Source organism: Silene latifolia, chromosome Y (genome assembly GCF_048544455.1).
Source record: "Silene latifolia isolate original U9 population chromosome Y, ASM4854445v1, whole genome shotgun sequence".
NCBI classification, from domain to species: Eukaryota; Viridiplantae; Streptophyta; class Magnoliopsida; order Caryophyllales; family Caryophyllaceae; genus Silene; species Silene latifolia.
The window spans coordinates 34873932-34898759 of record NC_133538.1 but is presented as its reverse complement, the minus strand read 5'-3'; the positions used below and the strand labels follow the sequence as shown (position 1 = coordinate 34898759).

At 38.8% G+C, this 24828-nt stretch overlaps 1 protein-coding gene across 1 annotated transcript; it reads right to left on the bottom strand.

The window, feature by feature from the left end:
• Window positions 1–20523: 20523 nt before the first annotated feature.
• On the bottom strand, window positions 20524–22178 carry LOC141627831 (uncharacterized). Its single transcript, XM_074441045.1, has 2 exons — window positions 21352–22178; window positions 20524–21268 (listed from the first exon to the last, which is right to left on the bottom strand). The coding sequence occupies exons 1-2, from the start codon at window positions 22176–22178 to the stop codon at window positions 20524–20526; spliced, it is 1572 nt and encodes a 523-aa protein (XP_074297146.1).
• Between the last annotated feature and the right edge of the window lie 2650 nt (window positions 22179–24828).

Below are 24828 nucleotides of genomic sequence, written 5' to 3'. Positions count from 1 at the left end.
GTGACTGAGACTTGCTCAACTGCATCCCAGACGTCATTGGAAGGTTCCCCTTCTTGGAGTTGGTCATGCCTAACCTTTCAAGAATCTTATCCAAATAAGACTCCTGACTAAGTGATAACTTCCATCGTGATATATCTCGGTAGATACGGATTCCCAATATGCGTTGTGCCTCACCCAGATCTTTCATCTGGAAATGGTTCTTCAACCATCCTTTAACCGAAGATAAGAGAGGAATGTCATTCCCAATCAAGAGTATATCATCGACATACAATATCAAGAATACAATCTTGCTCCCACTTGACTTGATATATAAGCATGATTCCTCGACCAATCGAGTGAAACCATACTCTTTTATCACCTGGTCGAAACGATGATTCCAACTCCGAGAAGCTTGCTTAAGTCCATAAATGGAACGCTTAAGCTTGCATACTTTCTTAGGATGTTCAGGATCTATGAAACCTTCGGGTTGCACCATGTACAACTCTTCCTCCAAATAACCGTTTAAGAAGGCGGTTTTCACATCCATTTACCAAATTTCATAGACATGAAAAGCGGCAATCGCTAAGATTATCCGAATGGAATGTAGCATGACTACAGGTGCAAAAATCTCATCATAATGCAATCCGTGCACTTGAGTGAAACCTTTTGCCACTAGTCGTGCCTTATAGGTATCTGGTTCTGCGTCTACAGAATGCTTTATTTTGTAAAGCCATTTGCACTGTAGAGGTTTTACCTTATTAGGTAAATCAACAAGATCCCATACGTCATTCTCATACATGGAGTCCATCTCGGTTTGCATGGCTTCGAGCCATAGCTTTGAGTCGGAACAGGCCATAGCACCTTTATAGGTAGCGGGTTCATTACTCTCTAGGAGCAAAACGTCATTCTCCTCGACCATACCAATGTATCTGTCTGGAGGATGAGAGACTCTACCCGACCTCCTAGGTTCCTCAAGAATATTAACCGTATCATCAGTTGAAGGAACTAATTCCTCCATCTGTTCCTCGGTTGTTGATTCTGGAATCTCCGACAGCTCGAAGGTTCTATTACTTGTCTTGTTCTCGAGAAATTCTTTCTCTAAGAACGTCGCACTAGCTGCAACAAAAACTCGATGTTCGGTAGACGAATAGAAGTAATGACCAAACGTTCCTTTTGGATAACCTATAAAGTATGTCTTGACCATCGTAGGCCGAGCTTATCCTCGTGTCTCCACTTGACATAAGCCTCGCAGCCCCAAACCCGAATAAAGGACAAGTTGAGGACCTTTCCCCTCCACATTGCATATGGAGTCTTGTCGACAGCTTTAGTCGGACTTTGGTTAAGTATAAGAGCAGCTGACAAAAGAGCAAAACTCCATAATAAATCAGGCACTACCGTGTGACTCATCATGGATCGAACCATATCAAGTAAGGTTCGATTTCTCCGTTCAGACACACCATTTAATTGAGGTGTTCCAGGTGGAGTTAACTGCAAAACGATTCCACAGTCTTTAAGGTGTTGATCAAACTCATTTGAAAGATATTCGCCACCCCGATCTGAACGGAGTGCTTTAACCTTTCTACCCAGTTGGTTCTCAACCCTGTTCTGGTATTCCTTGAATTTCTAAAAGGACTCACTTTTATGCTTCATTAACTAGACATATCCGTATCAAATCAAATCATCCGTGAAAGTGATAAAATATCTATAGCCATCTCTAGCGGTAATTGACATAGGTCCACAAACATCAGTATGTATGAGTCCTAATAGGTCACTAGCGTGCATTCCAACATCTTTGAAGGAAATTCGAGTCATTTTGCCAATGAGACATGATTCACACGTGCCATATGTAGAAAAAATCGAATGCGGGAATAGTCCCATTATCGACGAGTTTCTTTACACGTTTTTCATTTATGTGTCCCATTCGACAATGCCATAGATAGGTTTGATCTTTGTCACCAACCTTTAATTTCTTATTATTCACGTGTAATACTTCCGTGGTTAAATCTAAGATGTAAATCCCATTCATGGAAACTGCTTTGCCATAAATCGTTTCATTTAAAGAGAAAATACAGCTATTATCCTTTATTAAAAATGAAAAACCGTCCTTATCAAGTACGGAAATAGAAATAATGTTCTTAGACAAACTGGGTGCATAGTAACAGTTATTTAAAATAACTCAAAACCACTATGGAGCTGGATTACATATGTTCCCATTGAGACTGCAGCAACTCGTGCTCCATTCCCAGCTCGCAGGTCCACATCACCCTTTGCGAGAGGTGTGATGTTCTTTAGGCCCTGCAAATTATTACACAGATGAGAACCACAACCAGTATCTAGTACCCAAGTTTCGAAACTTGCATGGTTAATCTCAATCATATGAATATAAGATGACATACCAACAGGAACGACGCGGCCTGCTTTTATGTCCTCACGGTACACGGGACAGTTCCTCCTCCAATGTCCAGTCTTGTAACAATGGTGGCACTCAATTTCACTGCCCTTGCTCTTTGCCTTGCCCTGTGAGCCACTAGTCTCACCAGGCCCACTTTTACTGTTTCCTGACTTCTTAAACTTTGGCTTACCTACAGTTAGGTCACCTGGAGCTTTGCCCTTACCTTTATTCTTGTTGAAAATCGTGAGAACATCCTGCTTCATGCTCCCACTAAATTTCATATCCTTCTCGGTCTGTACGAGAAGTGAGTGTAGTTCATGAGGACTTTTCTTTAAGTTATTCATGTAGTAGTTCGCTCTGAAAAGGGCAAAACCATCATGACGAGAATGAAGCATTCGGTCAATGACTATGCTCTCACTGATTTTGCAATCAAGTGCCTCCAATTTCTCGACATTCTCAATCATGTTAAGAATGTGTGGGCTAACCGGTTGGCCCTTTTGGAGTTTCGCATCAAAGAAGCGACAGGTATGCTCATAAGTAACGATTCTCGGTGCTTTTGAGAACTCGTTAGTGAGCGTGGTGAAAATCTTGTTTGCACCCTGGGCAATGAAGCGTCTCTGCAAATTGGTTTCCATTGCAAAGATGAGTACGTTCTTTATCGCACCTGCTTCCATGACGAAATCACTATAAGCAAGTGACTCGTTAACTCCCACATTGGGGCCTGGGTTAACCGGTATTGGCTCAGTTAAGTACTTGAGCTTACCGTCAGCAATGGTAGCATTCCGTAGTGCTGCCTACCAGTCCGCAAAGTTGGACCCATCATTCTTCAGTCGTGTGAACTGATTCATGTTGTCCATAAAAACTTTAAGCCTGGACTCGCGTCCAAGTGTGGCACTCGGCATTGGGATTTCGTTATTTCCAGCCATTTGTTGTAACAGTATTATCGAAATAAATGAATTCTACACTGCGAAAAGAAGAATAAAAATAATAAGCATGTGCATTGTTTTGATTTGAAGTCTTAATACAAAAACTGTTATAAGCTAAGACTCAAGCATTTATATAATTGACCTCCCTCAAGAATTATATAAATTATCCCAAGACTCAATTATCTGTAAATTGATAAGCCAACCTTTTGGCTAATTCTACTGTTAGAATTCTTGGTCGATAAATTTCTGTAAATTCTATCTTTAGTCCATCATAATCACGAGAAACTCTTCGGACTATAATGTTGAGATAAACTAAGTCAACACAAACTACTTACCCAACGTAGAAGGGGTCATATTATGCCTACCGACGAAGAAGGGATTCATAGTTGTTTGCCCTTTCAAAGATTAATCTCAATTTCCGTTTTAGAGGAAGATCCCATCAACTTTGTTTTAATTCATTTTAAGTGAACTAATATCTAGCATGCGTGAATGAATAAACTAAGGTGATGGCTTAAACTGAGTGACATCTGTATGTCTATGAAAACTAACATACAATCTATATGAGTCAATTTTCATGCATTTTAGTAGGTGGTTTGGTTTAGGCGGAAAATGATGCACTAACTAACATGTGAATGAAAAGCAATAAGAACGGTAAAACGTAAAACAAAATAAAGTCCTAGTATGGCCTATCTACCAAAATGAACATTAAATACAAATTTGGAATTCATCCTTGGACCCGAGAAGCTTGTCTTGATGTTCCATCTTGGTCCACGTAGCGGGAGTGAGCTCCAATCTCCATCTTTAGTCTTCTTTAAAATTACAATATAAAATTACATAATAATCCTATTTACTTTGTAATTTCAAAACTGTAATAAATAAAGAAAACCAAACGGAGATACGAGATCTCAAATTACATTAAAAATTATGTTTCCATCATTACGAAAACATAATTTAACTAAGGACACACTAGATATTACAAATTACAACTGATTGCAAGAATACGTAAATAAATCCATTCAACGATTCATTCAACTAAAAAAATGCATCAACTAAATAAATTAAACATGCAAGACATAATTCCTTAATTATGTAGATTAATTTTACGCAAACCACCTATTTTAATGATCAAATTATGTGACAATTCCTCAATTAATCACAATAATTCAATCTTAATTCACATTAATCTTGTAATATGAATTAATCCTGTTGGGCCCTAAATTATCCTGCCTGACCTGATATAGGCCAGGCAACAGCCAAAGACAACTTCCAGGCTCTAGAGATCTAAAACCAGGCATTACTCCAAGATTGACAGGCATTAAGCAGGAGTTGATTAAAGACAGGCGAAAAATAACCAGCAGCCTGAAAAGATAAAGCACCAGGCCATTGCAGGCAACAAACAAGCAGTCTCATATGTTCCCTACAAAAAAGGAAGACCAATTCCAGAAGGCAAAAATATAGGGAGCAGTCAAAGCAACGGCTAAGAAAGAAGCAACCATCTCCGGGTAAATAGGGGACATTCCCTATTTACCAGGAAAACCTAAACGGCACAAAGGGATTGAAAGCAACCACCTATAAATAGAAAGTGGGGGAAGACAAGAAGGATGATCGGAGATACCATCACTTTTACTCATATATTTTGTATTCTTAAGCAATATATTCTTTGTCACGCCTGATACAACAATACTCTGTCAGGCTATCCAGAATCATAGTAACAATCACTCCTGGCTTGGTGCCCGTGGTTTTTTCCCTTATTCCCAGGGTTTTTCCACGTATAAAATCCTTGTGTCATTATTTATTAGTTTGTTTTACATTTAATTACACCAATCAGGCAAGTTATTCGAGTTAGATCACCCTACATATAAATCCCTGGCAGGACGCTCTAGATCACTGAAAATCCTGCTAAAACAATTGGCGCCCACCGTGGGGCATCTAACTCAAAAATAATCAAAAGCCCACCATCAAAATACCACAAAAAACTAAGAAAAAATGGCAGGAGATAGCATTGAGCAACAATTAGTCATTGTTTGCCAAACAACAGTTGTTGGAGATGGAACAACTGAAACAAAAAATGATCCAGGCTGAAGCTGAAGTGGCAAAATTGAAAGAATCAGAATCCAGCCTAAAGATACAGCTGGGAGAAAAAGCTTCAGGATCAAAATTGAAAGTCCAGCCTGGCACACCATTCTCCTCCATCATAAGGAACATTGACTTCTCCAATATTGGTACTCCAACTCCATCCAAAGCAGGAGAAGAAACGGACTCAGGAGAACTCCAAAGTCAAGAACTCCAAGATCAGACTAACACAGCCATTATGATGGCTATGCTCCAGGAAATCCAAAAACTTCATGAGAGATTTGAAAAGATCCCAGGAGTTCCTACCCCAATTGAAGAAGCAAATCCAGTAAAGCTATCCGATTCTCCCTTCGTGGATGAAATAGCAAAAACAGACTGCCAAAGAAGTTTGTGATTCCCTCAATGAGAATCTATGATGGAACCACTGATCCACAAAACCATGTTGCCTATTACAAGCAAAGAATGCTGGCAAGCATCAATTCCCGATGAACTACGTCAAGTCCGCATGTGTAAGGGATTTGGAACAACTCGAATGGACTGCCTTGCAGTGGTACATAAACCTGCCAAATGGAAGCATCAAGTCCTTTGCTGACCTGGTCAATTCTTTCAATCATCAGTTTGCCAGCAGCAGGGAACTAGAGAAGAGATCCAGTGACCTGTACAGGGTTAAACAGAAGCCTGGAGAATCAATCAGATCATACATGACAAGATTCAACAAAGAAAAAGTATCAATCCCCAGATGTGATGTTGGAACAGCCATTGAAGCTTTCAGGCAAGGGCTACCCCTGGACAGTGACTTTTATGATGAAATGACCATGAAGCCCTGTCATACCTTTGAAGATGTCCAAGCACTAGCCATAGGCTATATCAGGCTGGAAGAAGACAAAGGCTACAAGACAGACAATGCTGACAACAACTCAGGATATGACAAAACCAACAGGAAAAGCTTTAACAACAAAGGAAGCAATTCCAGGCCATCTCCCTACGCAAGACCTGACAGATCAGAAGTCAACTATACACATGAACAACGAGGTAACTCCTATACTTATCCTCCTGTCCAGGAATATAACTTCTCTGTTGACATTGCAGGATTGATCAAGAGACTTGACCATATGGGAGACATTGTCAAGTGGCCAAAGAAGTCAGACAACCCCAACTCAAGAAAGGATACCACCAGATGGTGTGAATTTCACATGGACATAGGTCACACAACAGAAGAATGCCTGGGATTACTTTGAGACAAGTGGCTTACCCGCTAAAGAAAGGATACCGAAAGACTTGATGCAAACAAAGAACAAGGAAGATGACGGAACAAGAAGAAACACAGAAAGGCAACAACGTGACCTACCCTCGCACCACCCATTTATGAAGTCAAATTCATCAATGGAGGATCGGAAATTTGTGGCCTCGACCGGTTCAAATTTGCTAAGAAAATTGCCAGGGAGTCAAAAATGAAATCTCCTTTTAAATCTATCAATTTACCTCAAATTACTTTTGACGACACTGATATGCAGGGTATTCCAGACCTCCACCATGACAGCTTGGTAATCACCATGCAAATAGGGACTGCACGTGTCATGAGAATCCTGGTAGATGGAGGCAGTTCAGTAAACCTGATCATGCTCGATGTCCTTAAAGCAATGAAGATTGATGAGAGCCAAATCATAAAAAGGTCTAATGTCCTAGTAGGATTCAGTGGAGAAACAAGAAACACACTAGGAGAAATACACCTACCCACATATGTGGAAGGAGTATCTTCATATGAAAGATTTGGAGTCCTCGGGGCGCTGTCATCCTACAATGCTATATTGGGAAGACCATGGATCCACAACATAAGAGCCATACCCTCTACCTATCACCAATGCATCAAAATACCAACAGAATGGGGGGTAGCAACCATTAAAGGTGAACAAAAATCTGCCCAGGAATGTTATACTGAGGCATTGAAGCCTTCCAAGACAGGTAAGTCCCTCGCCTAGCAATTACAAAGATTGCCTGTCAGACAACTCATGTGGCAGAAACCAAAATGGAGACCGATCAAGTAATTTTAGACCCGAGTACCCCGACAGGCATGTACTGGTAGGATCTCGATGTCCCCGACAATATCGACCGGAATTAGTAAGTTTTCTTAAAAGTAAATCTTCATGTTTTGCCTGGTCACATTTTGATATGACCGGAATAGATGCCAATATTATTACACATAAACTAAATGTTGATGAGTCTTATAAGCCTGTCCAGCAGAAAAGAAGAAAATTTGCCGCTGAAAGACATGCCATCATCAATGAAGAAGTAGACAAACCATGGACATGGGGATGATAAGAGAAGTCATGTACCCCAGCTGGCTAGCCAATGTAGTGGTGGTTCAAAAGAAGAATGGCAAGTGGAGAGTCTGTGTAGATTACACAGACCTCAATAAAGCCTGTCCAAAAGACCCATTTCCACTCCCACACATAGATGCAATGGTGGATGCCACAGCAGGACATGAACTCCTGACATTCATGGATGCCTCAAGTGGATTCAACCAAATCAAGATGCACCCATCCGATCGGGGAACATACCGCATTTATCACGTAAAGAGGCATATCTTGCTACACAAAGAATGCCTTTTGGCACGAAAAATGCAGGGGCAACATACCAACGCCTGGTCAACACAATGTTCAAAGATCAAATAGGGGACACCATGGAAGTCTATATTGATGACATGGTAGTTAAATCAAAGAAAGTCAAGATCATGTCGGGGACTTGAAATGACCTTTAAAATCCTAGAAGATTTTAATATGAAACTCAATCCATCCAAATGCCATTTCGGGGTATCCTCAGGAAAATTCTTGGGGTACATGGTCACCAAAAGAGGAATAGAAGCTAGCCCAGAACAAATAAGAGCCATACTAGAACTAGAATCCCCCAAGTCAGTCAAAGATATTCAAAACCGACAGACGAGTTGCGACTCGAATAGATTCATTTCCGGATCATCGTAAGATGCAAGGCATTCTATGACCTACTCGGGAAGAATAAAGCATTCAAATGGTTGCCTGAACATGAGTCACCTTCCGGGAACTCAAAACATACCGACTACACCTCCGTTACTTGCCAAACCAGACAAAGGAGAACCCCCGATCTACCTATCATCACGTAAAAAAGACAATAAGTGGAGTCCCGACCAAAGAAGTTGATGGCCAACAACATCCAGTCTACTATGTAAGCAAAAGTCTCCTAGATGCGAAAACAGGTATGGCCTACTTGAAAAATATGTACTTGCTTTAGTAATGTCCTGTACTAAACTTCGACCCTATTTTGAAAGTCACCCAATCATTGTAAGAACCAACTTGCCTATCAAATCTGTCCGAGAAGGCCCGAGCCTGTCGGGAAGAATGGCAAAATGGTCAAGACAAATCAAGCACCTATGATATAACCTTTGAACCCGTGACGGCAATTAAGTCTCGTGCACTAGCAGACTTCGTGGCCGAATTCACCCTACCCTAGAACCAGACCTCATAAAAGAGGTCAACCTTCTTGACACACAAAAACAGACCAGAATGGATTCTCCATGTAGATGGGGCAACAAATATGAAAGGCATCGGCCTAGGATTAGTCCTAAAATCACCACAGGGAGACCTGATTGCACAGTCGTTAGTTGTGAGTTCAAAGCCACGAATAATGAGGCTGAATATGAAGCCCCGATTGCTTTGGATTAAAGGTATGTATAGAACTCGGTGTAGCAAACCTCAAGGTAAAAACTGACTCTCTTTTAATTTCCAATCAAGTTAAAGGAGTATATGCTGCAAAAGATTCAAAAATGATACTCTATTTGGAATATGTCAAAAACCTTTGCAAAAAATTCAAAACCTTTGACATTGACCAAATACCAAGGGACTTAAATACCAGGCGGATGCCCTAGCCACTGGGATCAAATTTCAGCCCCCTTGTGTTTGACAAAATACCCATCGTCCACCTGCTTTGGAACCAACCATAGAAAAGCGAACGAATTTGCCCTATTCAGGAAGAAACAAATTCCTGGACTAAACCTTACTATGATTGGTTCCTACAGGGATACTCCCCGCAAATAAAAACGAAGCAAGGGCCTTGAAAATCAAAGCATCCACTTATACCATTATAAATAACACCTTGTTTAAAAGTCTCAGTGGACCTTACTTACGTTGCCTGGAACCAAATGAAGCCACCAGGTTATAGAAGACATACATAATGGCTCTGCGGAAATCATAAAGGTGGAAGAAGCCTGGCAAGCAAAATTCTCAGACAAAGGCTACTTCGGCCAACCCCGAGAACGATCGCATAGCATACAAGCTCGAAATGTGAAGCCTGTCAAATCCATTCCCCCTACATCCATCAACCATCAGAACTACTACATTCCATCTCGGCCCCCTGGCCATTCATGAAATGGGGCATGGACATAGTAGGAAAGCTACCTCAGGCGCCTGGACAAAAAGTCTTTATGCTAGCAATGACTGACTACTTTTCCAAATGGATAGAGGCAGACTCTTACAGGCAAGTCAAAGAAAAAGATGTCATATCATTCATCAAAAGAAATATCATATGTAGATATGGAATACCTTGTAAATAGTCGTGATAATGGGACACAATTTGTGGGAAAAAGAATGACTAATTTCTGTGCACAATGGAATATCAATTTAGTCACATCTACACCAGGCTACCCTAAAGCCAACGGCCAAGCAGAATCAAGCAACAAAGTAGTAATCAGTTGCCTGAAGAAAAAGCTGAAAAGAAGAAAAGGAAGATGGGCAGAAGAGCTCCCCCTAGTTCTATGGGCTGACAGGACCACACCCAAAACAGCCACAGGCCAAACACCATATTCCCTGGTCTATGGCTGTGAAGCAGTAATACCAGCTGAAATTCATGTGCCAACTACCAGAAGCAGCCTAAACACAATAGAAGAAAACAGACCCCTATTACAAGATAACCTACTCTTAACAGAGGAACTGAGAGATGCAGCCAAAGTCAGGATAACCGCCTACCAAAGACAAAGAGCGAGGAAGTTACAACAAAAATGTCAATATCGAGTATTCAAAGAAGGAGACCTGGTATTAAGGAAAGTTTTCCCCAACACCAAAGAAAAGAATGCAGGCAAACTAGCCCCTACATGGGAAGGCCCGTACTTAATTGATTCAATAGTGGGACAAGGAGCTTACAGGCTACAAACTTTGGAAGGAGAAATGATCCCCAGATCTTGGAACATTCTCCACTTAAAACTATTTCATATCTGAGAAGCAGGTAAAACTACTCACCCTATATACATGTGCTAAGTTTCATACCTGCTATGTGCTAAATTACTTGCCTATCATTCTTAATTTCACCTAAAACTTTATTTCAAATCCTGAAAACTTGTTTTACGCCTTCTTTTCACTTATTATATGTTATACTTTAGGCTTAAACAAATGTTCAGGATTGAGGGCCACTCCACCCAACCTGAACAGCATTTCTAAAAATGCTCTAATTTGGCACCGCCCGCCTCGACCCGAAAAATAAACCGAGCTCAAGTACATAAAAAGACAAGTACAAAGGTGGAATAGACCATAGTACTTGTCAAAAAGCCCTCCTGACAGGCTGAGGGCCATAAGCCCTCCTGACCGGCAACCACCCTCATTCTTAAAAGCCCTCCTGACAGGCAGAAAAAGCCACCATTCCCCATAAACACAGGAATGAGGGCCATAAGCCCTCCTGACAGGCATTATTCTAACAAAAATATCACATGAATATACAGGTACAAATTCCAATAAACAAAGAAAAGAAAATCAAGAAGGGAAAGGACATATATATTCAAACCTACCCAGGAATACATCCTTCCTGGCAAAAAGAACACACCGTTCATTCAAGGCCAAGCCAACAAAAACCAAAACAAATCCTAAATCATTTGTTCAGGGAACATCCCCCCCTGAATAGGCCAAAACAACACAAACAAAAAACAAAAAATATTTCAAACTAGCCCACCTTGGACACAGTAGCAGAGCCAATCCCCTCATCAGCAGCCTCTTCTTCTTCATCTCCATCCCCTTCAACATCACTATTTTTCCCTTTAGATGGAGGAGAGTCCACCTCCTCATCAGCATGCAACTTACAAAGCTCAGGATACGTGGTATTGAGATCAGCCAATTCCTGATCAGGATTCCAAAAGGCCGACTTCAGCAGGCTCTTTCATAGCATCCACACGACCCTTGCCAAAGAAATACAGGCAAAGATCTTTATACCCGGCCCGAACCTCGTCCCTCTCCACAGACCCAATTCTTCATTTACTTTTAATCGCTCCCGCATAGCCTCGCTTTTCACCTTCAATTCCTCCCGGGCAATATCAAACTTGGCCTCGAAGAGCTTTCAAGGCATCCCGAGCAGATTTCACCTTAGCAGACTCCACCAAAGAACCGAGCCTTCCCTGCCTCATTATCCTCCTTCAACGAATGATTCTCAGCCTTGGACACCTCCAAATCAGCTTTAAACTTGTCAGCATCTTTTTTCAAGATTTGTACCTCCCAATCCAAGGCATTTTTTAGACCATGGACTGATTCCAGTTGACAGGCACTCCTCAGCACATCATTAACATTCTAAAAACAAAAGAAAATGCCCATCTAAGCCACAAAAGAAAGAAAACACACACAAAAACCCACAACAAACAAAGACAAAAAATATATACCTCCTGAAGCATGGTAACCAGGTTGGCAGCATAATCCCTGGAACGATACATAGCAGCCAAAGCACGAGCAGAAGCCTCCTCTCGCTGGTACTTAAAATAAGGATCATCAACCACAAAAGCCCGAGCCTCGAATTTGATCCTTAGCAACCTGGACCTCATCCATACGAGCCCCGACTCCCCGACCTCATGAACTCCTCCCAAAGACTCATCCACTCTCTTCCTCTTCTCAGGACGATCACTTTCATCCACAACCTTTTCAGGCGATACCAACTGAGCTCCCTGCACGATTCCTGAATTTGAACAAAGACTATCACTCCCCGTTGCCTCACCGCTCTTTGACTTCTCCCCGTAATTTGAGAAACCCCCGCCTTCACCAAAGACAGACCAAAACTAGCAATCCTGGCAGAAGCCCCGGTAGCCGCACGACGAGTTTCTAAAATCAGCAATAAAAGCATGGATCCAATACAGGAAAACAGAATGACAAAACAAGCAAGAGAACTTACTCCCTGATGAAGATGCCCCTGGAACCTTAGTGCTCTTCACAGGCTTATAAGTGCTCAACTTAGCCTTCTTAAAACGAGGCATAGCAGCTTGCCCTGACAGGCGGGCCAAGCCCTCTCCTCTTCAGCAACGCCATAAACGCCGCTTATCCAGGTCACCGATCCCTCAAAGATCGGGATTATTCACCCAATCATTTACTAAAAGAAAACATGGGCAAAGTAAGTAAACTCTCCAAAAAATACTATTACCAAACCAAAAATTATGCAGCAAAGAAAGATTACCTCCTTCAACAGCTGGATAATTGAGATAGTCCAGTCGGGGCAATTGAATCACCTTGATAAACATATAAGTTTGAGCCCAGCCTTTATCATCCCCTGAATCAAAATTGGTGATCAGGTGAGCCATCTTTGACTGACCGAAAATTGAACCTCCCAAAGAGAATGACTCTTCAGATGATAAACATTCTTAAAATCATCCAGAGTAATAACCAACTTATGCTTAGAACATAAATGCTCAATAGAATGGACAATCTTCCAAACCATTGGCATGAGTTGAAACGGAGGAACCCTAATAGCCCTAACCACCTCAGCCATAAAAGGAGAAAGGGGAAGTTGACCACCACCCCTGAAAGCCCACTCAAAAATACGAGAACCAACCGGGCTACTCCAATTAGCCCCGATAGGACCATTCTCGGGAATCCAAACCTCACCCCATGAGGAATGAGACCCCCGCCCTTGATATAATGCTCAAAAGCAGGTTTCAGTTGATTAGCCTCATGGAAAGAGATTGCTAAAGCCTTATTAGGAGAATACTCAACCCCCTTATAAGACATGGACAGAATCTCTGGAGGAGGAACAACCTCCACCACGTCATCCTCGGGAATGACTTCAGGGACCCCTCAACCTCGCAGAAGCCATTTCAACTTCAACAGAACTTTTTCAATCTCGGCGGGAGCCTTTGAAGTCGCCGCCCTTCTCCCGCCACCAGCCATATATTATTTTTTCTAAAAGATGAAATTTTGCAAAGGAAGAATTTTTTAGAAAGAGAAAGAAGAAAGTTAGAGATTGGAATGTGAAGACATACATGAAACAAACAAGATATTTATAGCCGCAAAACCATAACGGCTAGGAAAGCAAGTGGTTAAGATCAATCATGACTCTCCTAGGGTTTTGTGAACCTACCCTATTTATGGCAAGTAACCGTTACAAGAAGTTGAAGCAAACTCAAATTCTGAATCCGATAGAAAGTCCCTGCACAAATCACTTGCCTGGCCCAAATTTTTATCTCCTCATTCCTGGCCAGACCCAATAAAGGAATAAGAAGATAAGGGGCAATTGTTGGGCCCTAAATTATCCCGCTCGACTGATATAGGCAGGCAGCAGCAACTAAAGACAACTTCCAGGCTCTAGAGATCTAAAACCAGGCATTACTCCAAGATTGACGGGCATTAGCGGGGAGTTGATTAAAGACAAAGCGAAAAATAACCAAAGAAACTGAAAAGATAAAGCACCAGGCCATTCGGGCAACAAACAAGCGATCTCATATGTTCCCTACAAAAAAGGAAGACCAATTCGAAGGCAAAAATATAGGGAGCGATCAAAGCAACGGCTAAGAAAGAAGCAACCATCTCCGGGTAAATAGGGGACATTCCCTATTTACCAGGAAAACCTAAACGGCACAAAGGGATTGAAAGCAACCACCTATAAATAGAAAGTGGGGGAAGACAAGAAGGATGATCGGAGATACCATCACTTTTACTCATATATTTTGTATTCTTAAGCAATATATTCGCCTGTCACGCCTGATACAACAATACTCTGTCAGGCTATCCAGAATCATAGTAACAATCACTCCTGGCTTGGTGCCCGTGGTTTTTTCCCTTATTCCCAGGGTTTTTCCACGTATAAAATCCTTGTGTCATTATTTATTAGTTTGTTTTACATTTAATTACACCAATCAGGCAAGTTATTCGAGTTAGATCACCCTACATATAAATCCCTGGCAGGACGCTCTAGATCACTGAAAATCCTGCTAAAACAAATCCAATATTATTTTAAACTTCTTTAAAATAATTAGGTATCTTAAAATTGTGAACTTCTTCACGATAATTAATCATACATTATACATGTATAATTATAATTATTGGCCAAAAACAACAAAAACAAAATCCCCTTTTTTCTTTGGTCTCGGCAAAACAGTGAAAGAAAAAAAAACAGATTTTTTTTTCAGCTCGGCTTAACTAAAAAAACAGAAACAACTTTCCTTTTTTTTTGTGCTCACGGCTTAGTGCCAAAAAAAATTATTAAACACGATTTTTCTGTAAAAACCTAAACAAAACAGAAATTTTTTTTTTTTTATTCCAGGTCGCTGCAATAGCAGCCAAAATTAAAAAAATTTCATCTCGGCATAAACACAAAACCGAGAAAACAGAAACCCTTTTTTTTCCTTTTGCGGCAAAATGCCCTTTAATCAAAACATATTGATGAACAAAACCGTTTATAGTTGCTATGAACAAGATAGGCATAATCACCTTCTAATTTAAAAATGTAAATTTATGAAACATGATTCTAAACAACGATTTAGAACCATTAATGCCAAAAACTATATAACAAAAAAACAATTTATCATCAATGAAACAAAGCAATTCCATTTACGTATCAATTTAAATTTTATTAAATCAACACATCTACAAATTCATTATATTATCATCTTAACCTATTAAAATAATAATATGAATAAATCAAATGGAATCGAAACAACAAAACAAGAATAAAACCGGCTGGGAAAAGAAATTCTCTTCGGCAAAAAAAATTTCCAGCCGTGTTTTTTTTTTTTTTCGATTCAACAACCTTTTGTTTAAATTCATTTTATAAAAATCATCAAAAATAAAATCGTGGCCTTAGCTCTGATACCACGTGTGGGAATAATCTGTATACTTCCCTTATTATTAAGGATTATAACGAATTTATAAAGATGATTACGAGTCATAAAATAAATTGTATAAACAAAAGTAGAGAATGAAGAAACAACCTTCGGTCCTAGAAAAATCGGCATAAGAACAATATCGCAATTATATTCACCTATCAGTTGCACCCAAGATGATATGAGTTATGCCCTTTGCTTCTTGCTAGAATCGATCCCCAATTTTCTGTAAAATTTTTAGGGTTTTGTGTTTTTTTTTTATAAGAGGAGGCTAGGTCTAAAATTAGGTTGGAAGAATGATCTCCCTCACTCCCTATCAACCGTGTATTAGGAAGTGATTAGGGTAGAATTTTCTTTTCCAATTTTTCGGCCCATATCACCGAAAAATAAGAGGAGTTTTCTTCTTATTTTCGGTTTTGTCAACTTACCAAAATAATGAGATTAAATCTTCTTATTTTGGTAGTTTACAAAATGTATACAATTAGTGTATTATTTATAAATTGTCATTCATTTATTTTATTCCGTATTGATAAGTGTACATACAACAGCTTGCAGTCGATTTATTAATACGGGTCAAAAATAATTTATTATGACAATATTGTATAATATATACTTTAATTATAAATATCGCATATTTATAATTAGCTAATTAAATATAACCGATTACATTTAATTACGAATTAACATCTTAATTCATTTAAGCTAACATTATATACATTAATTAAATATAACATATTATATTCAATTTACGAATTGATTAATTGTCTCACCTAATATTATTTAATCGGCATTAAATAATCGTCTCATCAACACGTTGACTAACTGTTTAGTCATATAAGGCATCAATGTGATTACATTTCCATAACCACATCTCTCAAACACATCCTTTAGGTGTGACTTTTAGGGACCAGTTGATCACCGCCATCAGTATGATAATAACGTCAAACTTTCTAGCAAGCAAACCGTTATTAGGTAATCGTTAATCAACTGATAAAATACGAAGTATACCATTGTGAACCTATAAGAGATTTATAAATGTTATCACACTAATTTGTGGAGGACACAAGCTCCAACAGAAACTCCCAACTCGGGAAAGTTGATTAAAGTTAATGGACAACGAATCAAAGTCTACCATGAAGGGATGCAAGGCCTTGAAGAAGAAGAACATATTCGATTGGAGGATCTCGTTTACCAAGATTAATCCTCATGAAGCATTATGTCGAGCCATCGACATTAAATAACGGCAAATTTGTAAATATTCTATCTCAATTTAATTGCTTTCCTAGTATAGTTCATTACCGCAATTTATTTCCTTGCATGTTAATTTCGTTTAACTAATTTAAATTGCATTGACATTTAAAAAGCACTTGAGGTTTGTTAAATGGTGTAGTGATTTGCAAAAACCCTCTTGGAAGGCGTGCCTAAGAGGAGATGAGAGTCGGGCTTAATGTACAAGTTCATTGGAAGAAGCCAAGAAAGGGGAACAAGGAAAAAAGGAGCCAAATTTGGCTAAGTATGAAATTGGGAATTAAAAGAATCTAGGAGCAAAACTGCGAAATGAAGCGCAGCCTGCGCAAAGGGGCAGCGCAGCTGCGCACGATTGCGCAGGCAAAACCAAATGTTGCGCAGCCTGAGCAGGTCTGATTTTCCACTTCTTTACGTTTCCCAATCCCGTCCCATTCATCATTATCCACAACCATTTCATCAATAAAAAAAACCCCAATACCCACTCTTAATCACTCCAAAACCCATCAAATCACCATATTTCATCAACAAACCTCAAATATCTTCACCAATTCTTCATATAACTCGATTGTGCCATCAAAAACACAATCAAAACACCAAAATTCTGACAAAATCCCCAAATTTCCCAAGAACCCTCAAATTTTCCGGGTCAATTTGAAGCTTCTACAAGTAGATTTACGGGTCACAAGGGGATTTTTACGCAACATCCATCATTATTCAAGCAAGTCATCAAACATACATTATACACGAGAACAAACCGACACAACCATTACTTCCACTTATCTCATGTCATTACTCAAGGATAAACCAACACGGCTATCTCTTTATTCCTCCATCAATTACTTGTCAACCATCATTGGTTATAAATCACCCAAAAGCAGTAGATTATCAATCACTTTTACACAAACAAAATAGCATTCATTTAAATTAATTCCTTTAAATCATTTCTATTACTCAACCACGCAGCAATAACTCGATTACTTAACAACTTTGTGAACAATATGAAATACAACATCATGATGAATTTAACCAACAATTGCCAACAATTATTCAACAATCACTAACAAACAACTACTCAAAATACTATAAGATTCCACTACTCAAAATACTATAAGATTGTCATAATTTTGTCATTTTCCCATGCGACATTACTCTTCCCCTCTTAAAAGGAACTTCGTCCCCGAAGTTCACCTTCAAGACGAACTGTAACTATTACACGAGGCATTACTTTTATTCCACATTGCCATTACGAACCAAAATACTATATATTGAGACTCACAGCGAACATGGTACTTCCTTGCTATGACAGAAATATGAACCTTGCATATTAAGATCATATGAATAGTGGACAAGATAATTACACATTCCGTTATTGTGTTATTATATACGACATCGATTAGCTTCTTATGAGGCATTACAAAACATGCAACAAAATTAAAACCACCATTCAACATGTTACCTGCGCCAATTCAATTTATGATCTCAATAAGGGTGAAAGCACAAAACCATATTTATATCATAGAAACCATACTTGAAACACGACAACGTGATCACCAAAAATGATAAAAGAACATAATATCAACAAAATCCACAAGCATGAAGACCCAAAACAAGTTTGAACGAAATAAACAACATACAGGGGCACTCGATCGAGCTTAGAAGTCACTCGATCGAGTTGACGTTACTCAATCGAGTTCATCATCTACTCGATCAAGTACGTCGAGTCCAGAGAGCATTTCTAAATCACACACTTTGTAACACCCCCATCTACCAAGGAGCCTTAACAAGACCTTCCCTAGCAGATAAGGGCGTTACCATCTCGGTTGCTGGAGGACAGTAATAATCAAATTATGATTAAAGAACAGTTATATTTAATTACAAGTGATTAAAACAAAACAAAGGTACAACGCGTGACTACTATTAACTATATGAAACTATCTCTGCCATGACTCGTGGTAGAGTCGTCCCTCCATGCACCCAGCTACGATCCTGATATTAACCTGCTAAGACCGATTGCTCACCATAATGGATCACGGTAGACAAAAACCAAGAAGACAATAGAGCAACACCACACAAGGTCAGTAATAGAAGGAACAAATACGAAAGGCAGACACAACACATAGTAATACGCAAACATCATCTTTTCCAATAACCCACACACCACTGACTGCCCGAAGGTCCAGTCCTGCCGGATTACTTGTCGCAACCAGTAATCCACACCGCCAGTGCACATCCCCTTCTGTGGCGGGTTCCACAGAGGACGAATCAAGGGCGTGAAGCCACTCCCGCAAGTAACTCCACTCAGCCCAGGACGCACCTCGCGAACCACAGACAAACAATCACAATCACCCACATTATACAATAACAACTGTCAGCAATAACCAATCCACGCCACCAACAATGACACTAAACCAGTTATATACAACAATCGACACTCTAGACTACCAACAGTACTGAGTAGGAAAAACTACCTTTAACAAACCGCAACGATTCCGCGCACGACCATAAGACAACAAGCAATCACCATAACCACCTATAACAACCAGCATAATCATCCATTACAACTTACCATAAACACAACTGAAACCAAGGGAGACGATGATGATGATGATGACATACCTATACAAAGCAATCCGGCGTCAAGACCGCTACCCGACTCAAGCATCCCATCCCTAAGGTGTAACCACTCTCAAAGGCCTCAAGGATATGAACCATGGTGAAGGAGAAGTCATATGACGGCATCTAGGTTTAGGAGAGAAGGAGAAAAAATGATTTGGGTTTCACGATATCACGATTTATAATTCCCCGCTGAACTCCCGTTACTCAATCAAGTAATCAACTTACTCGATCGAGTGGCCTTTACTCGATCGAGTGACTAAGCTACTCGATCGAGTAACCAAAACTTCAAAGGGTTAAAACGTTACAAGGTTAACTCCCTAAGGTTTCTGAAGGTCTAGATAGGTGTCTAAGGTCAGGCAACGACGGTCAACGGGTCTCTAAAAGGACGGGTATTACATTCCCTCTATCTAAAAAATCCCAAATTTTATGGGGGTTTTTCATTCGAGTGCTCTTCATAATCTTTGCAGTACTTGTATTTGAATAATACCCCATAAAATTTGGGATCTTTTCAGCAGATTGATTCAAGTTTTGTGTTCATATTATTCAATTGGTGCTTTAGAATGAAATATTAGGTATTTAATTGATATAGATTTCCAAGTGGGTGGAGAGGAGAAAAAAAGAAAGAGAAGGTTTAGACATAAGAAAGATGGAGGATTTATCCAAGTTTGGAAATAAATGGAAAAAGTACGAAATTGATGGAGGAAGAAAAGGAGAAAAAATTACTGTTGCAAATGACCTTGGAAGAAGATGAAGATTGCTATCTGAAAATAAAGGTAACCTACAAAAATTCCCAAGTAACCTGTTATAACCAGTCACAACTAAGATAGGTGCAATAAAAGAAAAATGATGGCAAACGTTAGATTAATATGCGTTAAACCGTTAGAGTATACGAGGGATTAATTTGAGAAAGATGGTAATAGGACTACCTTATCTTTAGAATAAAAATGATGGCAAACGTTAGATTAAAAGCAAAACCCATTGATATCATACCCTTCAAACGATGTGATGTTCGATTTAGGTCCATATGCTAACCATCGTAAGTTATCACTTACATTATGAGATTTTGTAGACAAATCACTCATCACCTTATCTTTAATCCACTCCGCAAAAGTTCGACTTTGTTCATTCAACAACCACACATCGCTCTTATGTGGATTTTGTTGCTTGAGAAAATCCAGGTGCTCGGTTAAATAGGGATGAACCTATGTCATATGTTGTAAAACATATAAATGTGCTTTCTGAAAAGAATCATGGTCCACACTCATGTGTTTCTTACCCAAAGTACCCTTCCCTAATAGTCTACCTTCGTGCCGAGATATAGGAACTCCAATAAGTTGAACATCTGCCATATAGTCAACACAGAACTGGATTGTCTCACATGAAATTGTTGCTTCAACAATACTACCTTCAGGACGACAACGATTCTTCATTCGTCTCTTATAAGTACCCATCTCTCGCTCCATCGCCCACATGTTTCGTTGAAACACTGGACCACAAAGTTTAATCTCACGCACTAAATGAATGACGAGGTGAACCATGATGTCAAAGAAAGTAATCGGAAAGTACATCTCCAGTTCACATAGAGTCACAACAACATTTGCTTGCAAGTCATCCAAGGTGTCAGGATGGATATCTTTTGAGTTAAGTGCATCAAAGAAGAGGCAGAGCTTGGTGATGATTTGCCTAACATGTTTAGGCAATACAGATCTAATGGCCACGGGCAGCAGTTGTGTAAGCATAACATGACAATCGTGAGATTTCATACCAACTAACTTACAATCTTTTATGGAAACAAGATAACTTATGTTAGAGTTATATCCATGTGGTACCTTCACTCCGTTTAAAGATTGACAAACAATGATCTTCTCCTTCTTAGCAAGAGTTGTGCAAGACGGTGGTATATAGATACAATTTCCTTTCTCAATTGGTTTTAACTCGATCTGCACCCTAGCAGCCATGTCATTATAGAAGTTTCCAAAACAAACACGTTCTTCTCCACGTGCATGACCTCAATACAATGCCTCACATACAAGTGCTGCCAATATAGAAGTTTCCAAAAAATTGACCTCTTTGTATGATATACTCCATCTGGTGGAGGAACATACGGTTTTCCGAAATCTCTAGTTATTTTCTTAACCTGATCGTAGTACTCTTTTCCACTCAAAAACAACGGGGATTTTCTATGCTCCGTTTTCCCATAAAAAGCCTTCTTCTTCTTTCGATATTGATGATTTTCAGGTAGACAACGACGACTACCCGTGTATGCATATTTGCCACTATGCTCCAACCAATCAGATTCAGTGTTATCGCCGCATACGGGACATCCCTTATCGGTCTTCAGTCGGTATTCAGAAAGGTTACCATAAGCCGGGAAGTCATTAATTGTACAATACAACATAGCATGCATTTGAAACCTAGAGTTAGTAGCTGCATCAAACACCTGTACCTCAACATTCCATAAGAGTTTCAAGTCTTCAATTAGTGGAGCCAAATACATGTCAATGTCATTTCCAGGTTGCTTAGGGCCCAAAATTAGGAGTGTAAACATAATGTATTTGCTCTTTGTGGTAAGCCAAGGAGGGATATTGTAAATTATCAACATTAATGGCCAACAACTATGTTGGGTACTTAAAGTTCCAATTGGATTAATTCCGTTGGTGCAAAGTCCCAATCTTAAATTTCTAGGCTCTGAACCAAAATCTGGAAAGGTTCGGTCAATTGTTCTCCATTGGGGAGAATCAGCTACATGCCTCAGTTTGCCATCTTTATTCCTTTCCTTTTGATGCCACAACATGTACTCCACATCTTTTTTATTTGCAAAAAAGCGTTTAAATTTTGGTATTATTCGTAATACCATAATGTCTTTATAGGACTTGCCGCTTTCTTGCCACCATTACCATTGTCTACCCTCTTGTATCCAAACTCACCGCACTTTGGGCATTATTTTAATTTGCTATACTCTTTTCGGTACAATATACAGTCCTTCAGGCATGCATGAATCTTTTGGTAAGTCATAGCTAATGGGCATAGTAGTTTCTTGCATTGGTATGTGGTGGTGGGAAGCTCATTACATTCTTGTAACATTTAACACAAAAGTTCTAATAAGGAAGTAAAACTCTTGTCACTCCACCCATTTCTAGCTTTAAATGTGAATAGTTTCAACACAGCTGATAAAAGAGAGAATTTAGAACAATTCGGGTATAAACGCTTCTTGGAATTATCAACCTTTCTTTGAAAAATAATAGGGCACTCCACAATATCTTCTTCAAGATCCTTCATTAGCCCGTTAATATTATCATTATTAGGCTCTACATTATCATCTATATCAATATCTTCAAAGATTTCATCTTCATTTTGATCCCCGACATCAATCTCATCCCCATCTTTATCATTAGTTTCAAAATTTACGTTGGTACAAATATCATTATAACTCTCTCCATGCCATATCCACACGTTATAATCTGCTTTAAATCCTTTTAAAATTAAATGCTCCCGCAATTCATCTCTAGAATTCACCTTCTTCCGATTTTGACATAGGGTACAAGGACATAAGAATTGATTATCCCCAAGGCGTCTTTGATGTTCCACGTCACAACTAAGAAACTCATCCAACTTCGGCCCATAATCTAGTTAATAAACACGAATATGAATGGGTAAGGGTTGTGTTTAGTAATCTATCACATTTGGATGCTTTGTTTTATTTGATATTTAAAAACAAGCATGAGATTATGACTTTATAATTAGATTACTTGAATTCTAAAATTAAATTTCAGAACATCTATTCAACTATGTACACGCTCATCTAATTTAGTTTTCACTCCCCTAAGTAATGCCTAATGAAGACGACTACTTCGAAGAAGTGATTATTCAACCATCAGAACTGAAGGTCAAATTGTTTGAGAATAGTCTTCTCTATTCTAGTTACAGGATAAGATTTACACCTTGTTAAAGCACACAACTAACTATATGAACCCATCTTGTTAATATAGAGTAATGTTCCCTACCAACTATAAATGAACATTCAGTAAACCCCCAAAAGGAAAGATTCCAGTTCGGAATTTAGTAATTAATTGACAGCTTGTAAAACAAAGAGCAAATTGGAGGAAGCAAAAGAAAAAACAGATCTGGGTAAATTAAATGGAGGGAGAAAAAATGGAGATTGTAGTTGGAAACAACAATTGGAAAAGCAATAAAGGTAGAAGAATAAGATTAATTAAAGAAAGGAAAGGTAAAAGAAGAAGATTATATAAAGAAATAAAAGTAACCTACAAAAATCTAAACTTACCGGTTGCAGTAGGTGGGTAGGAAGGAGATAACATTGAAAATTAAATGAATGAATTAGTTAGATTATTATGGGATGATGAATAGCATGGATTATTTTGCGTTAATCGGTAATAGTTGAGGTTATTCCTATCAAATAACCCAAGTTTTTTTGAGTATTAAATTTAACGTGTCACTTTCGTAATCTTTGAGCGGACAAAAAAAAACTATTGTTCACGAGCTATTATTTTTTAGTGTATTTTACTATTTATATTGAATGTAACTAATTTAAAATTGTTCTAACTATTTTAAAGACAAATTATTTAAATTGAACCCCTAAAAGATTTTAGCAAAATTCATTTAAATTGATGTACTTATACTCCAATCCAAAAATAAATGTACATGTATTTTTCAAATCATACAAGGGAAATTATGAAAAATATATAAGCAACATTGTAATGAGGTACATACCTTTTTCATATATTTAACTCGTTAGCCATAATATAATTGATGATGGATAGGGAAGGGAAAAAATTACGAAGATAAGAAGATAAATAGCTATAACAAATACAAGAAAGAATAATCACAAAAAATATATGCTGCAAAATTTGAGGTAGGGAGAAACAAAATAAAAAAAGCAAAATAAATGTAAAAAAACCTAAACTACGTTTAAAACTTGGTTGTAAGTGGGATTCAAACCCGGGGTGATTGCATAAAAGCCAAGTATCAGACCACCAGACCAAAGAGAGAACACTGATTCTCTAGCATTAGATATGATATACTAGGGCTAAAGCCCAAGTAAAATAGCCCTAGATCCGCCCCTGGTAAACCCCTTCCATCCTATCCAACTTATTCCCTACAGGAATCCATAAGTTCAGTAATGCAATGATTTTTTTACATAATAAATAGAGAATAGCCAAAGACGTGAGTTAGCTACCCCTAGTTTAGACGAGATAGCTAGCTAAAGGAGTCTCATATTAGTTGCTACTCCCAACAGCATTTTTATTCTTAGAGCCTATCTTGCACGATGGAAGAGAAGAGCATGTGTCAAGCTGTGCATGAGATTAGAGATTAACTGTTACTCCATACTATATTCCCATGTGACTGTAATGTTCCATTAAAGTGGCGGAGCCACGGGAACAGATAAAAATTCGATCTTTTTAGTTCATCTTAATGCATTATTCGATCACCCCCTTAAATTTAATTTCCCTCTAACTAAAAATCTTGACTAAGCTAATCTCCAAATA